Source organism: Aristolochia californica, unplaced genomic scaffold (assembly GCF_029961685.1).
Source record: "Aristolochia californica isolate CCGP_79_NKW_82.1479 unplaced genomic scaffold, dmAriCali1.0.hap1 SCAF_2, whole genome shotgun sequence".
Classification (NCBI taxonomy): Eukaryota; Viridiplantae; Streptophyta; class Magnoliopsida; order Piperales; family Aristolochiaceae; genus Aristolochia; species Aristolochia californica.
In genome coordinates, this window is record NW_027181881.1 from 45,590,204 (window position 1) to 45,607,166 (window position 16,963).

General features: G+C 40.8%; 1 protein-coding gene across 1 annotated transcript in view; it reads right to left on the minus strand.

The window, feature by feature from the left end:
• LOC137955167 (uncharacterized) overlaps window positions 1-16,963 on the minus strand; it is a 38,827-nt gene that overhangs the window by 9,277 nt on the left and 12,587 nt on the right. The window contains exons 4-7 of the mRNA XM_068802035.1: window positions 5,532-5,646; window positions 1,528-2,584; window positions 959-1,406; window positions 42-95 (exon numbers count right to left, since the gene is read on the minus strand). Coding sequence (XP_068658136.1) covers window positions 42-95; window positions 959-1,406; window positions 1,528-2,584; window positions 5,532-5,646 — 1,674 coding nt within the window. The remainder of the gene's footprint in view (window positions 1-41; window positions 96-958; window positions 1,407-1,527; window positions 2,585-5,531; window positions 5,647-16,963) is intronic.

The window sequence follows — 16,963 nt, forward strand, 5'->3', positions numbered from 1 at the left end:
CTTCAGTTAACACTGAAACTTCAGCAAAACAATTGTTGTACCTCAAGGACAGATTCAGCAGCCGGCAAGGTCGCTAGCAAAAGATCATGATGCTCCTGGTTGAACAGAGACAAATTAAAGGACATGAGCGAAACATGTCATAAAAGTAGTTGGTCACAAATAAAAAATGATTGTATGTGAACTATTGTAAAAGTGGTCAGGAGCCAGTATATGGAAGGCTTTTTTTTTTTTAATGAAATGATGAATTAATTAAAGAAAAAGATTACAAGCTAAAGGAGAACTTCCCTTACAATAAGAGATTGAAGGGAGACTCCTTGTTTAGCCAAAGAATCAGCAACATTGTTTGCTGATCTAGGCACATGAGACCAAATACAATTAACTACATGGAAGGTTTCAACCCAAAGATGTCATCAATCAGATAAATAGATAAATTAAAAAGTTAGCATTCTCAGTAATCTCTTGAATCTAAGCAGCCTGATTATTATGAATTTATTTAAGTTGTCTATAAGTTTTGGCACAGTGACTCACTGTTTAAGTTAGGCCAGTTCCTCCCAAAATGACTAGTCATGGTTAGGAGGTAACTTCCCAAAGCACAGGACCTTTCAAGTCCATACCAATGAGGGACTATTCTCTAACTCTTATCTCTTATAGAATTAGCCAGAGGCATGGAGTACATACAACCACAAAACAGTAAAACTTTTTACCCACCACAACCCGCTATTATCAAAAGTGGGCCAGTACACTCCAGATAGTGGTGGAATTGTATTGGTATTTACCTTTTAGGAGATTTCTCATTCAATGACATTTCTCATTACCATTTCAAAAAAATAAAAAATGATAGTTCTCATTTTCAGGAGTCCACATGAGAAATTTTGTATTGATAACTTTAGGAGCAGGCTGTGTTTTTATCCCCAAAAATAATGCCAACAAGTTCAAAAGATTTCACAGAAAGAGGTACCTGCAAAGGGAAACGGATTTCTTGAACCCGAGAAGCAAACAAGCTCAAACTAACAGCCAACTCCATGCCCTTTCTTTCTTCTCCACCAATGGCCGCTTCATCATGGCTATCATCACGTGTCCACTCTACAAGTGGGTCCCAGACAAATACCTCCAACAGCATCAAAAGTATGTCCTTGTTTTTCCTAAGAACCTCAATGATTGCCTCACAGTTAGCTCTAAATGTACCTTCAATTCCAGTCAAACCTAAGGCTGCTTCTATTGTCTGAGTAAGCCGAAAGGGGACAATCTCAGGAATCTTTAACCTCTTTCCTTTATCAAAGCACACATTATAATCTATATGTACAACATCTCCACTGCAAAAATCCATGAGAATGTTATCCAAATGCCTGTCCCCTAATCCAAGAATGTGACCCACCATGCTCATGGCTGCTACACTACCAGAGAACCTGAAAATGGAAGATAATGTGTATCAATGTTCTATTAATATTCAGAAACAAACATATCAATATTCTAATAAGTTTTTGCTAAAAAACAATTTTTTTTAAAGATTCTCAGTTTTTTACATGCCTCTTCAACTTTGAGCTAAATTCTTTGAAGCCTTCACTAGCACACCAAATTTCTTGATGAAGTAGCTGCTTTGGAGTCTCATTCATCAGATCCAAAAGCACCTTCCGTTTCACTTCATGAGGCCAGTCCCGGCGAGAAATTACTCTTCGTATCCCTTTCTCTTTAAGTGCAGGTATGATTTTTCCATAGAACATATCACTTGGACGAGGAACAGGTGGCATAGTATTATTCATTGCAACAGAAGCACCCATTGCAGAAAGCTGGGCCAGCTGAGCTCTATTCTGCCAAGCCTTGAACACACTGTATATACTAGTAACATTATCCACCCACTGGATCAGACCAGCCCGACCACTAATTGGGGTCACAGAATAATTTCGGATAGAAACAGAGTTACTATGGGTACCATGACATGAATGTAGACAGCCATTAATAGCTTGAAGTAGTTGCATAATTCTTGCATCAAGACGCAAATCTTCTCGCCCCTTTAGAAGATATGTGTACTTTTCACCATTTGAACCAATTATAACCAGCTTCTTAGGCTTTGTCTTTGTTGATAGGATGGTTACTTGATCACAAAAGGAAGATATAGTGATAAGACCCTGGAGGTCAGCTTGAGCATCTCCAGATAAGTCAGGAACTGAGATTTGCTTCTCAAGACCTGGCACAGGAACATCAGAAGATGACAAAAGTGCAAGCCGTGGAGCTACTTCACTTAACGCAACTGATGATTTCCTCTGGTGATTCGCTAATGAAGCAGCAATAACATCAAATGGGTGCCATACTTCTTCAAGGGACTCAAACAATGCAGGAGGAGTTTTAAAAGCTACAATTGCTGACTTTAATTGCTCTCCATATTCTTTCTGGAACCAAATTTCATGTGCAGTTTCTGGTTTTCGAGAAGTGGTCACCAAACGACGCTCCAAAGCCACAATTATGGGAGCCATCATTGCAGAGTATTTTGCAGCATTGATTTTATTCTTTTCATTATGACTAAGAGTGGTATTCTCGGCAATACGTGCTGCTTCCTCTTTTAGCATACCAATACGCCTTAAAACATCTACAGTACAAAAACTTTCTGTTAAACAAAAGATTTATATGAAAAAATTACAAAAGATACCAGGAAACATCACTTAAATAACTTAAAATTTGCAGGAAAAATGGTATGACAGCTCAAATGAAAAAAATAAAATAGAGATTGCATCCAGGATTATTCAGCGACCAAAATTTGTAAAAATTGCTTGCAAGGATGGACATGCTGTTAAAGATTGACATTATAGTATAACTTTTGTTACCTCGCAAGTGTAATTGTAAATCTTTTTATTTTTTAACCTGCTTCTAAGTGAAGGTTATTTGAGCCCTTCCATATGTGCAAAAGTCAAGTCCAGGTCCATGCCAAAATAACCAGCAACATTAGGATGCATCTTCCCAACTAATAAGTATAAGATCCTTCTGAGCCCAAACCAATGGGGATCTGCCCACCTCTCACTCAAGAAACCAGATAAGTATGTGAACATGTGGACCCTTGGCACAAAAGGCTTTTTAACCTTCAATAATATGTATCTTAATGGCTTTTTAATAAATGAAATCGCAATAGCATATCAAGAAACAAGCTGCAACCCCCTTGGCCACACAATACCATAGCTCCAGCTCCTTTTTTTTTTCTTCCTTTTCTTTTCTCTTTGGGTTTTGCTTCATAGTATCAAGCCAGAAATCTACTAATCAATTACTTTCCTTTTATTCTTATTAATTACAATATTTTGGAATTTTCAGTTCCAGACCACTCTTGAGTTACTGGTCAACAGCGTTTTTTTTTTTTTCATTACTTTGTTTATGTGAGCTTCCTGTCCAGACTTTTCTACTTTGCTACTTTACTTCTATTTTTAAATCATTCAAAATTTTGTGAAGGCCAATAGCATTTTTTCCATGAGAGGTTTTCATTTCCCAGTTTCCTCATTCTTCTATCCCATCAAACTCTTCAATTTGTCCTCCATCCATCTTTTCTTTTGATTTGAATCTATTGAAGTGAAACTGAAATTGTACCAAATTCACACAAGAGGGTTTTCTCTCCATTGATAGAAGTTTTGTGACCATACTTTTTCTTTTTGAAAATTTTTTGGGTCCATAATTACCTGTGAGAAAGGATAGATTTACTCAGGATATCTAGTTTATTTTTTATCAATTGAGAGGCCATCTTGAGGGAAATTATACCTAAAATCATTGAATCTAGTTTACTAGTTTCAGATTTAAAGTTGTGAACTAGAAATAAATTGCCATCAGTGCAGTATAGCAAGCACTACCTCCTCTGGCAAGTTCTTTTTCATGTAGTTCCTTACTGTTGATGGTTGTAGAAGAAGGTGTTATTTTTAGCTGCAGGAAAAGATGCCATTTTTGGCTAAACTATCAGCTTTGGAAGTTCACACCCCTCTGGCAGTTACTCCAAGATTTTAAGACACAAATCACATGCTGAGATTTTAAGACACAAATCACATGCTTCTTCAAACTCCAAGATGAATTGCTTTTCTGTGGCATCCAGATGCAATCACCACAGTCTTGTTCCAATGATAAGAGGACGACATAAATGCTGAAAGAAAAGTTCGATTCCTGAAGAACAGAGTGAACTACTGCTTTAATGGAGTCAGCAGTTCCAATTGAATAATTGCACCAATATCATGGTCCTTAATCACCTCATCAGCCCACAGCACCAGGGTTTCCTGAAGAGTTGCATCAGTTGGGCTGCCAGCAGGAGGAAAGATCCAAGGGGAGGGGGCCTCAGGTTGCTTCTGCCAAAAGAATGTCCAGTGCAACATCATTTCAGAGCTAGAAAATAAAGGGGAAAAAACAGAATAGTGTAGGGTAGTTCTGCAATCTTTCACAAGGCTTGACATGTGTTTGATTCAGGCCAGCAGAGGCATTGCTCATAGAGGACCACAGGGAACTGGGAAAACAAGGTTTGATACCAAATTTGTTAATAAAAGCAACCTAAATAGTAAAACGAATGGGACAGCTGATAAGCAAATGATAGGCAGTTCCATCCTCTTGATTGTATAGCCAACAGTCCTGGCTTTGTACTGAAAACCTTCTGTGGAGCTGGTTGTAGATAATCATGTGCTTCTGAATAGCACCCCAAATGAAGTGAAAAACGTTAACAGGAAAAGGAACCTCTATACCCAAAGGCTGAAAGTTTGGGGCAGTGGACAGCAGTACCATGAAGAACCCAGTAAAAGCATGGAACCTTGTGCTGCCCAGAAGAAATCCATTGCGAAACGATTTTGTCCTCTCCTTCACCGTGCCTTCTCAAACAAGATCCTGAACAAATTCACTACCATCAACTCTTTTAGATTCAGAAATTTTTTAAGTGATGTAGGGTCATGAGCAACTCTGAAAAAAATGGGGAAAAAGACAGCGCCCAGTCAAGTATCTGACTAAAATCCAATTCAAGTTCCTGATCTGACTCTGAAGCAAATGCCATAACTGAAGTTCTGCCAAATACATCCAGTTGGTTTCCAAATTGAAAAAGAGAAATTGTGCTTGAGAACCATTACATTATCCTTAGGTTAGTCGAATCTGGCAGCAATAACTTTCCTCAAAAGAGCTGCTTTTTCAACAGTTTATTTCCAGAAACACCAAAAAAATACTTTTAAGATCTATGTCTTCTTGCTTCTTTGGAATTGCAGCTAGTAACATTGTACTCATTTTTATTTGAATGAACTATTTTATGCCTTCTCTATGAAGATCCTGACACCGATAATTATTTTTTTAAGCACCCTGATGGACAAGTAAATTTCAATGGACAGTAGATAGTACTATCAGTTTAGAGTGTACTTGGTTTTTCTAAACCTTAAATAACACGGTAACAAATATATGGAGATGATAATCCAAAGAAGATATCCAAATGAAAGACAACTAGTAATACCCACAAAAACCCACATGCAACTGGAACTAGTATGACGTGCAGGAACAACAGTAAATTTCACCAAAAAGAGAAATCAAATAAATGACATTACCAGAGTGGAGATCTTGGAGTGTACTGAGCCATTGTTCTTCCCAAAGGACAGTAACTACCCCCAATTCATTTATTAACAGCTGAACATCTTGAATTAATTTAGGATACAGATTGGTCTGCAATTAACAACAGAATATAATTAAAAGCATGTGAGATTCAATGCTGATAGCAGTTTGGAAATTATACACACTAACACATCATGAGACCAGCTTAAAGTCAGAACTGAAGAAAAGCCTCCAGGAACTTTTTTTATAGGTGAAAAACATCCAGGTAATGAAATTTCTTTTTTTTTAAAAGGCAAAAAGTATATTAAGGGAAGACAAGAAAAGCCCAGAGTAGAAACAATCAAAGATGCGAAAACATCAGCAAAAATACAAACTATACAATGGAACTAAAATTTACAATCTAATTGGCATGAGATGATGGAGTCACCCACGACAGGGTCTTGTTAGCAATATGATTAGCTAAATAATCAACTTCACTCAGATCTGAGGCCATGATAGTGTTCTGTAGGAAAAGATGCTCAAACTTCAGTCAAAGTATTGATGGAGGTGCCTAGGTGGGAGACAAGTTGAAACCCACTAATGATGAGAGCAAAGTTGCCCTCCCTATGACTGAAATAACTATTGTAAAGTTCAAGACCTAAAAAGGAAAGCTTTCAATTCAGCATCTCTAATGTCCACAAATTCAATTAGGGCAGAATAGACCAGTTGGATCCTCCCACCGCTATCTTCAGTGGCAGTCCTGCCACTGGCTAGGCCTGTTTTCTTTTCTTTTCTTTTTTGAAAGATCTATTTTCTTTTTTTATACCCAATATAAACTAAGATTTTTTTTTTTTTTTTTTTTTTTGAAGAAGATGTATTATTAAAATGAAAGAGAATTACAAAATTTGAGGGAGCACGTCCCTTACAACCAGTGATTGTAGGGTAGCTCCCTGCCTGGCAAGCACATCAGCTGCCGAATTTGCGGATCTCGGAATATGAGACCAAATACAAGGAATAATTGAGGTAATATCTAAAATTTCTTTAAATGTATCCCAATGCCTCCATGGGGGAGAAGATGCATTCTCACACCAACCTATCACCACTTTAGAGTCACCTTCAATGTGGAGAGGTCCCCTACATTTATCTCTGAAGATACGAAGACCGGAGAGGAGACCATGCAATTCAGCAGACGTAGAGTCTGATATACCAAGGGGTCCGGCATAAGTGAAGAGCTTATTACCAGAATGATTTGAAATAACTCCTCCGAAACCAGAAATACCAGGGTTGCCAAGAGACGATCCGTCAAAATTTAACTTTAGGAAACCAGGATCAAGAGGAGACCATTCTTTCATAACCGGAGGCTTTTTCCCAATGTGCATCAATGCCAAGTTTCTCCAATTTTCATGAATGGAGGAACCCAAATATGGAGAGAAAGCTTTCTTGGTTAATAGCCAAGTTGATATTTGCCCAACCACTCTGTCCGCAACTCGATCAAAAGATTCACTTTTAGCATCAAAACGTCTTCTATTTCGCTCATTCCAAAGACCAACGGGATAAAGCTAGCACATGCAGAGAACATCATCTTTCCAAGACTCGGCATAGGGGTACCCATGAGAGGTTTACTGAACGAAAGCAGATCAGCCCCCATGCAGAACTGAAAACCAAACTTTCCAAGAATGCTGATCCACACCTTCCAAGAAAAGCTACAATGGAGAAGAATATGGCTAGTAGTTTCATTTTCAGAGTTGCAGAGTGGACATATGGGATCCACTGAGGGATGACCTCTTCTTCTCAATACGGCTACCGAGAGAATTTTACCTTGATAGGCACTCCACATGAAGAACTTTACCTTTGAGGGGCACATAAATGCCATACAAATTTGATTTCCTTCACCCTCCAAGCCGAGTTACCACTGTTTAAAAAGCCATATGCTGATGAGACTGTGAAGGAGCCCTTTTTGTCTGGCCACCAAATGAGCTTGTCAGCCTCCAATGGACGAATTTTAAATGAAGCAACAAGGTCCATCAATCGACTGGCCTCCAGAGCCTCACTATCCGAGAGACCTCTTCTAGGATGTATATTCATATCCCCCCCCCTCAAAAGCTTCTGCTACTGATATCTCTCTACGAGTGGTGAGAAGATAAAGATTCATGAATGCAACCTGCAGGGGTACTTGTCCAATCCACAAATTATCCCAAAACTTGAGCGAGCTACCATTGCTTGCATAGAATCTGCTAGCCAAATGGAATTTAGGAAGCAGAAGATATAATGCCCTCCATATTGGGGAGAGGGCACTACGATTCCCACCAGATATCCACCAGTGGGGGTCCCCACCCACCTTTGTGAGAACCATTTCCTTCCAGAGATTTGAAGAGTGAGTATTAAATTTCCATGGCCATTTGAACAACAAGGCTTGATTCATCTCTCTAGTTTTCCGGATTCCCAGGCCACCCATATTCTTTGGCATGCATACTTCATCCCAGCTAACCAAATGGTACTTGAATGCATCGCTCGATCCTCTCCATAGGAAACGCTTTTTTAGCCTATCCATAATCTTACAAATTGCAACAGGGAAAGACATGAAAGATAGGGCATAATTGGGAATACCGGCTATGCAGGACTTGAGAAGGGTGAGTCTCCCCGCTTTATTAAGAAGACGTCCCTTCCATAATGCCAGGCGAGATTCCATTTTTTCCACCACCGGATTCCAAAGCCTCTTGCAAATACGACCATTGAAAAGAGGCAAACCAAGATATGTTCCAGGTAAGTGACTCATTGTGCAGCCGAATATACTTGCCATCTCACTGAGTAGCTCGGGGTTAACATTGAAGCCCATTAAAGAAGTCTTTCCCAATTTACTTTTTGACCAAAGGCTACATCAAAAAGACCCAAAACAGCTTTAATCTTTCGAGCACAATCAGTGGTGCCGACTCCGAAAATTATGGTATCATCTGCATACTGAAGAATGAGAATATTATAAGCTGAACTGGAGCTAGTAGGGGGGAGGCACCCAAGATTACCTGCCGAGTAGAACATAGTAGATAGAAATTCACCAATCATATTAAATAAGAGCGGGGATAGGGGATCTCCCTGTCTAATACCTCTAGTCCCTTTGAAATAACCACATACGGAGCCATTGATGAGGAGCGAGTATGAAGCCGAGCCCACACAACTTCTTATCCAGAATCTCCATCTAGTGCCAAAACCCATCTTATCCAGGATCTCATCTAACAGGATCCAATTAACTCTATCAAAAGCCTTTTTCAAGATCTAACTTTAGGGCAATTCTAGGATCCTTGTTGCGTAGAAAATGATCAATAAGTTCGTGAGCAGCCATAGTAGAGTCAAGAATCTCCCTTCCCTTAAAAAAAGCCCCTTGCCCTTTGTGAATAACCGATGGAAGGAGAGCTTTGAGACGGTGCGCCAAGATTCTGGCAATTATCTTATAAGCACTAGAGATGAGACTGATAGGCATGAAATCTTCTGGTTTCTCCACACTTTTCTTCTTCGGGACCAATGCAATAAAAGAAGCACCAATACTATGGAACGTGATCCCATTATTGTAAAATTCATTAACCATGGCAATGATATCCCCCTTGAGATGAGGCCAAAATCTTTTTAAGAAAACCCTGTTGAAGCCATCAGGGCCTGGTGCCCTATCACCCTCCATGCCTAATACAGCATGTTCGACCTCTCCCAATGAAAACAGCAACTCCAGAAAAGAGGCAACTGCTGGAGAAAAGCGAGAGAACCTGATATTCTGAAGCTTTGGTCTATAATAACATTCCTCCGAATATAAATCTGTGAAAAACTTGAGTAACACATTAGTGATTGAGGTCCTACATGATGTTACCTCATTATTAATGCATAAAGAGGTAATACGGTTGGACCTTCGCTTAGCCGAAGCTACTGCATGAAAAAAATTTGTGTTGGCATCTCCCTCCTTAAGCCATTTAAATCCGGCAAGTTGTTTCCAGCGGACCTTCTCTTGGTGGAGAAGTAAATTAAGTTTCGAATTTAGAGAGATTCGGGTAGAGAACTCCGCTGGAGATAAATACCTCTGCTCCTCTGCCAAGTCAAGGTCCTCAATTTGGGAGATAATGGAAGACTTCTCAGTAGCCAGAGAAATGCGATGCTCTGTGGCCCACTCTTTAATTTTCTTTTTTATAAACCGAAGCTTTAGAGGAAAAGCCCACTCCCGCCTGTCCATGTCTGAACCCTCGGCCCACCATTCATCAATACGAGCTTCAAAATTTTTGGTAGATAACCATGAATTCTCAAACCGGAAAGGAGAGGGTCCCCATTTCTCAAAAGAAGTGGTTAACATGATTGGCCAATGGTCTGATCCCACCTTATTTAGAACCCGACCGGAGACATTCCCAAAAAGTTGCAGCCACTTTGGACAAGCCAAAAACCGATCTAATTTGGACAAAATAGGTTGTTGCTGGTTATTCGAACACGTATAATTTTTCCCAGAGAGGGATCTCATCCAACCCACACCCACCAATGAAGTCAGAGAAACCACGCATAGAAGCAGAAATGCGATTAGCCAGCGGCTTCTTCTCACTGCAGTATCGAATGGCATTGAAATCACCAGCGAAGAGCCATGTAAGTCTCCAGGGCTGGAAGAGATCACTAAGTTCTTCCCAAAATAAGCCACGCTCACGGTATCTGGTCGGACCGTACACCAGATTTTGCCCAAGGAGAGGTCTCTAAACTGCAGACCCAAAGAGAAACTGCCTTCAAATACTTGCAAGGATGCCAAGAGCGTCGAGTCCCAAGCAACTAGGATACCTCCCGAGTTACCCTCAGCATTGACAGCCACCCACTTAGTAGAAGAATTGGACCAAAGCTCATTGATGATAGCATCGGACATCTCTTGACACTTTGTTTCTTGAAGGATCACAATGGAAGGCTTGAATTGAGAAATAAAATTAGAAATCAGTCCCCTCTTCCGAAAAGCCCCAATTCCTCGAACATTCCAGGACAGCACGATCATTTATTACCATACTTGATGACTCCGGATGCATTTCTGTCCCCAGGTAACGGGCCTCTAAAAATTGCTCCCATAAGTTGGGCCAAAGCCATCATTTGCTGCCAAGATCCCGCATCATATTTGTGCCTTTCCACTTGGAGTGCCTTGACCACATGGCCAAGTCTTCCAGGAGAGAAAGGGGTTTGGGGAATAACTGGGCTGTCCTGATTGTGGAGATTAGCCGGCGTTGGAATTCTGGAGGCATTAGTGTCTGTTTCTTTCTGAGGGGGTAAGTGAACACTCTGTTATTCCCAATCTAGTGTTGTCCGGGATATCCGAAAAGAGAGATGTCACTTGACAGTTTTCATTTAGAGTTTCGGGAGTAGTGAATTGGTTAGCTTGGCTAGATTGTATGTTTTGGAGTGTATGCTCGAGATCAAAATTAAAATTGTGTTGTGGGCGGTGCTGATCTCGAGAATGAAGATTCCAGTGGCGGGTTGAGGAAAAGGGTGCGGGATTGAGAGGGCTTTTCTGGGGGAGAGGTAGGGTTGCGCTAATTGAGTGGTGGTTTCCTTGGGAGTTGGAGCTGTGGGATAGGGAAGCAGAGGAGGAGGGTAGTGTGGCTTGTGGTATTTCTGGGCTCGAGTAGATGGGGGTAGGCGTACAGGGGGTAGAGGTGTGGGGGTTAGAGAAAGTTGAGATGGGGGTTCCTGAAGCAGAATTTGAATTTTCTGACTGCCTTGGAAAAAGTGAACACCCTTCGGTGAACGTTGCTCTGGGAGACGGTCTATCTGCACCATTCGAAAAAAACTCCTTTGAAATGGACTGAGTCAGATTTTCGAAAATCGTACCTGGGTGGGGCATCAAATCGTCTTTTCGGAGATTCCCTTCTTTGCACTGCGAACCAGAAGATGTGTGGGCTGCGACCTCCCGATTTTTACCGTCATTCCTTGATTTTGATTTAGAGATGGCAGATGACGCTTCAAGGAAGGGTGCTTCGCTTATTTTTGGCGCCTTCATCGGTGTCTGGAGGCTCGCGCAAGAGTTTTCGGGAAGACGCAGTACCTTGGTTGGAGTACGCCGGGAGTATTTTTCGAAATTTTTTGCTGACGGGCCTTTACTGGATTCATCGAGACTCGGGTCTAAGAGTCCCCGGATTTGAAAAACCTTTTGTGTTTCGAAAAGCGAGTTGTCATCTCGTTTCGAAAAACTCCCCTACGATTGGGAATTTGAGCCCGAGTTTGATCCAGAACTCGGTAAAGAGGTTGACTCACCTGAATCCGATGAGTTAAGGACCGAGTTGACCCAATATAAACTAAGATTAAGCCAACTTTCAGGTTGAAGGATCCAATCATGAAACTCTCCCATTCTCACATCTGCAGTACCTGTTAGAAGTTATGAGCTGTATCGAAAAAGTATTTTGGCCCCTTAACTGTTACCTCTCAGCTGCTGTTTAAATGAAGAGGTGATTATGTAATTTTGGAAAATGAGATAATTATGTAATTCAATGTATAATTATCAGTGCTATAAAACCCAGACCGGCCAGTTGAACTGGTTCAACCAGACTTGGTGCCTTGTCCGGGTCATACAAGTCGTAGACCCAAATTTGGGTAAAAAACTGGTTGACTTGGCCAGGTTGGCTGATTCAATTGGTGAACAAGTTGACCCGGCTTGGTCACTATGCCACACATCCTGTGCAACATAGAACAAGCTTACCCACTTCCCTCTCAAGAAGCAGTGAAGGAAGAGGTTTTGCCCCCCTCCTGCCTCGATAACGGCCCTTCAATCAGTCATCCCTCACCTGTTCTGTCTCTCATTGATAATCTTCATCACCTGATATGTCCCTACGTTAACTAGGTTTGCCATAGGATTCATCCCCTGTGAGATGAACAATGTCAAACCATCAACAATTCTCAACCCAGAAACTCCATAGACCCTGTAATCTTTATCAACTACAGATCCCAGAAAACACCCTCCATGGAAATGGTAGAGTGTCTTCACATTCACCTTGCATATATCCATTAACTTCACCCTTACATTCTCTCCTCCCAATACAACCGTTCTTATTTTCTTTCTATCAGTTCTTTCTATGGCTTCGACCGAACAAGTCTATTGATCAACTAGCTAACCCTTACACGTTCCCTCAAATCCCTCTCTCTACAAAATGAAATTGGGGTAGAAGATTCCCTCAATTATTTTTTTTAATTTTTTTTTATTTTGTATACATGACATCATACTGATTCAGCTGGTAGTTAAGACCTGGTTGAACCAGGTTGGACTGAACCCGATCACCTCTTCGGGTTGAATTTTATCACATTGGTAAGTATTTAGTTAATCAATAAAGCTAGAGAGGTGGTTGACAAATAAAAACTATTGAGCCCAAAAACCCTCTACTTTCTCTCTCATTTTCTATTCTCTATCTTCTTCTTCTTATTTTATTTTCTCTCTATCAATTTGATTTATTTCCTCCCTTTTTTAACATTAATCTATCACTTTCCACATCATATCAAAACAACTCTAAGCCCATCTGTTTCTGTTTAGTGGTCCTCATGTGTTCTATGTGCCCCCATGTATGTTCCTCACATTTTGGGCTAAGTCATCCCTTTAGACCTGGAAAGAAAGTAGGTGGCACATAAAAACGTCTCACCATTATGTGACTATACTTATGCTCCACATCTAGTTGTTCATGAGCAATAGCTGTTATGGAAGAAAGTTCCGCATTGGGCTAAATTTGGAAAGATCCTTTCATTGATATTAGTTGGAAAGAGGCCTTCTAACTTTGATTAGTCATTTTGGGAGGAACCCACCTTACTTTAACACGATATAAAAACTGGGTTATGATCCTAGGTCTTGTGGTTTATGAACTTAATGATAGTCCTCCAATGCCTCAAACTATTGCTAGAGGCAAGTGCTAAAATTTGGGAAATTTCGTTACCTAGAAAAGGATGTCATGAAATGGTTCTACCAATAGCTCATACCGACAAAGGGTAAAACTAAAGAAGAAAGAGAGAGAAATTGAGAGAGAAGAGAGAAGAGAGCAAAGAGAAGAGAGAAGAGAGAAGAGAGAGATGAATGAAGAGACTACTGGAAAAGAGACTCCTTAGGGATCATGCACAATCTCCTTTCCTTTTATAAAGAAAGATGAGTACAATTTACAAAAATACCCTTATTCGCTTAAATACACTTAATCTTTTATATCTCCCAATATACATACTCAAATTACATGAAAATTAATCTAGAGACACATCTAATCATGCTGAATTTAAAAAGATGAAACTACCGTTCACAATATCTTCTAACACTCCCCCTCAAGCTAGAGCATATATATCTTGTTACAAAATATCTCAAAAACTCTCATTTACCCATAGTTTTGGTAAACATATCTCCAACTTGATCACCAAACCATACATATGGAGTGACAACTTCTTTCTTCATCACTGCATCTCGGACAAAGTGATAATCCACCTCAACATGTTTTTTTTCTCTCATGGAACACTGGATTCCCAAGAATGAATATGGCTGCCTAATTGTCACAGTACATAGTCATAGGTTCATCTCTTTGAAGATTAGACTCTCTTATGACCAATCTACCCACATCAAATCACTAATTGTATGAATCATGGCTCTATACTCAGCTCAAAGAGCTACCACATCTGTTTTTTGCTCTTCCATCTAATCAAATTGCCTCCTAGAAATACACAAAAGCTTGTGCTAGACTTCTTGTCAAGTTTCGATTATGCAAATCTGCATCTAAGAAAGCTTATATCTTCAAGTTGTCATGTTGTTTAAAGTATAATCCTTTTCCAGGGGACCGTTTTAAATATCTCACGATTCTTTGTGCAGCTTCCAGATGAACTTTGCTAGGGCATTCCATGAACTGACTAACAACACTTATAGTAAAAGATAAGTCAAGTCGAGTCACAGTAGCATATATGAATTTGCCAACCAACCTACGATATGTTGTCTTATCGTTAAATTCATTACTTTGTGTTCAAAGGTCACAATGAAGACCCTATTCTTTCTTATGTTGGTCCGGTGGGCATTGCTGATTCTAATACTGCTAAAGTTAGTGCTCTGCTATTCGGCCTCCAAATCTTCAGGGATCGTCTCCATGGCAAGTTAATCATGGAAGGCGACTCGAAGACGGTTATTAGTTGGTGTTTCAAAGACAGCCTCCCCCCTTGGCACCACTAGCCCATCACTGATAGTATTGCTAACATTGTATCTTCTACACATTGTAATTGGAATCTCATTCCTAGATCAGCCAAATCTTTGGCTGATAAATTGGCAAAATTCGGAACTTCCCAGGAATTTCTCATTGTTTGGGAAGGCTTCTCTCCTTTGTAATATGCTCTCTTGAGTTTTTGCCTTAATAAAAATCAGCATCATTTAAAAAAAAAAATTATTACTTTGTCCATCATGAAGATCAATTCCAACATCTCTGGAAGTCTCAACTCGTTTGGCACCCAACAACCCATAATCTAAACAACATATTTATGACATATTTTCTCTAGGTGAGGACAAGACCTGCCCTACTTCTAGCTACTCCAATACCAAAAAATACTCTAGTAAATTGAGGTCTTTAGTTTGAAAGTGTTTTGCTAGATGAGCCTTTACCTCCTCAATACCTTACACATCACTGCCAGATAGATGATTTCACCCACATATACCAACACCACAATACTAGATGATATTCTCATAACCAAGAGGAAACGGTCACAATGGCTTCAAGGGAACCCGATAGACATAACAACCTGGCTAAATTTTTCAAAGCCAAGAGGAGACCCGTAGGAGTGCAAGAGATTTTAGCAGCCGTACTGGAGATACAGTCAAATCTCCGAGAGTTCCTCTTCTTCCAAATGCACCAAGGGATATAGGCAACACAGGCTGAGAGGAGGAGCTTACCCAACCTGGGGAGGCGCGTCCCAGAGGGGTAGCGGCACATAGTACCAAGATCATGAGGAAGGCAAAACTGAAGGCCCAAACTGTTAAGGAGAGAGGTCCAAACCTACCAGGCAAAGGAGCAATGGAAGAGGAGATGACTAATATTTTCTTCTTCTAGCTCACAGAGGGGGCAAATAGGGCTCGGGGGAAAAGTTGTAGCAATGAAGAAGATTGTCAACAGTGAGGATGTTGTTGCGACCAACACTCCACAAGAAGAATCTCATCGGAAAGGGGGGGGGGGGGGGGGGGGGGGGGGGGGGGGGCATGAGATGCCAAGCAGTAGCAACCACGTGGGTGGCAGGGGACTTGGTTCATCCCATGAGGAGCCGGTATGCCAAAGAAACCGAGAAACAACCACTATCGTCAGGGAGCCAGATCATCCAGTCGGCCAAATGAGTCTGAAGTTTGATTGAGCCAAGGTTGTCAATCAAACCGTAAACGGTGATGGCTTCCTCATCAATGAGGCAGGTGAAGATCAGGTCTGCCACCTCTCTTGAGACTGGAAAAATGGTATATAGCTCATACACTCGAGATAAATTGCTTTCTGGTGCATACAAGTAGGGGTGGCTTCGAGCCAAGCCGGTTCGCGAGCCGGCTCGGTTCGGCTCGGTTCGATTCATCATTTTTCGAGCTTGAGCCGAGCTCAAACACCGAAATCGGCTCGTTTACCTTAACGAGCCGAGCTCGACCGAAGCTAGGTTCGGTTCGTTGGCTCGCGAGCCAGCTCGAAATGAGTCGGATCGGCATGAATCGGTACGGGATCGCGAGCGAGCGGGGGAGCGGGAGCGAGAGCGAGGGGGGAAAAATTTTTCCTCCCCCCTCGTCACCGCCGACCCCTCCCATCGGTTGTTGTCGCCGCCTCTACCGCCGTCGTAGCTATTCTCCGGCGTCTATACCGCCGTCGCAGCTGCTCGCCGGCCGCCTCTGTGTCCGTCCGTTCGATTTCTTCCTCTCCTCGTCGTCGCCTCTGTTTCTGTCGCCGCCGACTCCGTCGTGGCCGTCATCTCCGACGATAAATCCTCCCCGGCGCCGTAAGCCCCTTCCCTCGGGGTCGTCTCGGCGGAAAACCAGAACAGGGGAGAAATAATCTCCCCCTTCCTCGCGAGAAGATGATCTCGCACGTGCGAGATCATAAAATAAAATTAAAAAAATTTTCCTTTGGAAAAAAATTAAAAATAAATTTTATAGAAATAATTTTCTATAAACTATTAGTGTCTCATGTTTTTTTAAACACTTTTCTAATTGAAATTTTTTATTAAAAATCATATAATTTTCAAAGTAAGATTTTTTGTACCAAGATGGGGTAGAAAACTGTATAGAAAATTTTTGAATAAGTATTTAACAGTTGATGCTGTAATACTTTTAGCATGAAATAATTTTCATTGCAATTTTGTGTTTGATATTTTATTTAATTAAAAATTTATCGATAAGTATAATAATATATTAGATTGATTATTAATTTTTATTTATTTCCCTAGAAGAGACAATAAAAGGTCCATTTAACTTTCCTAAGAAAATTTTAAAATATTT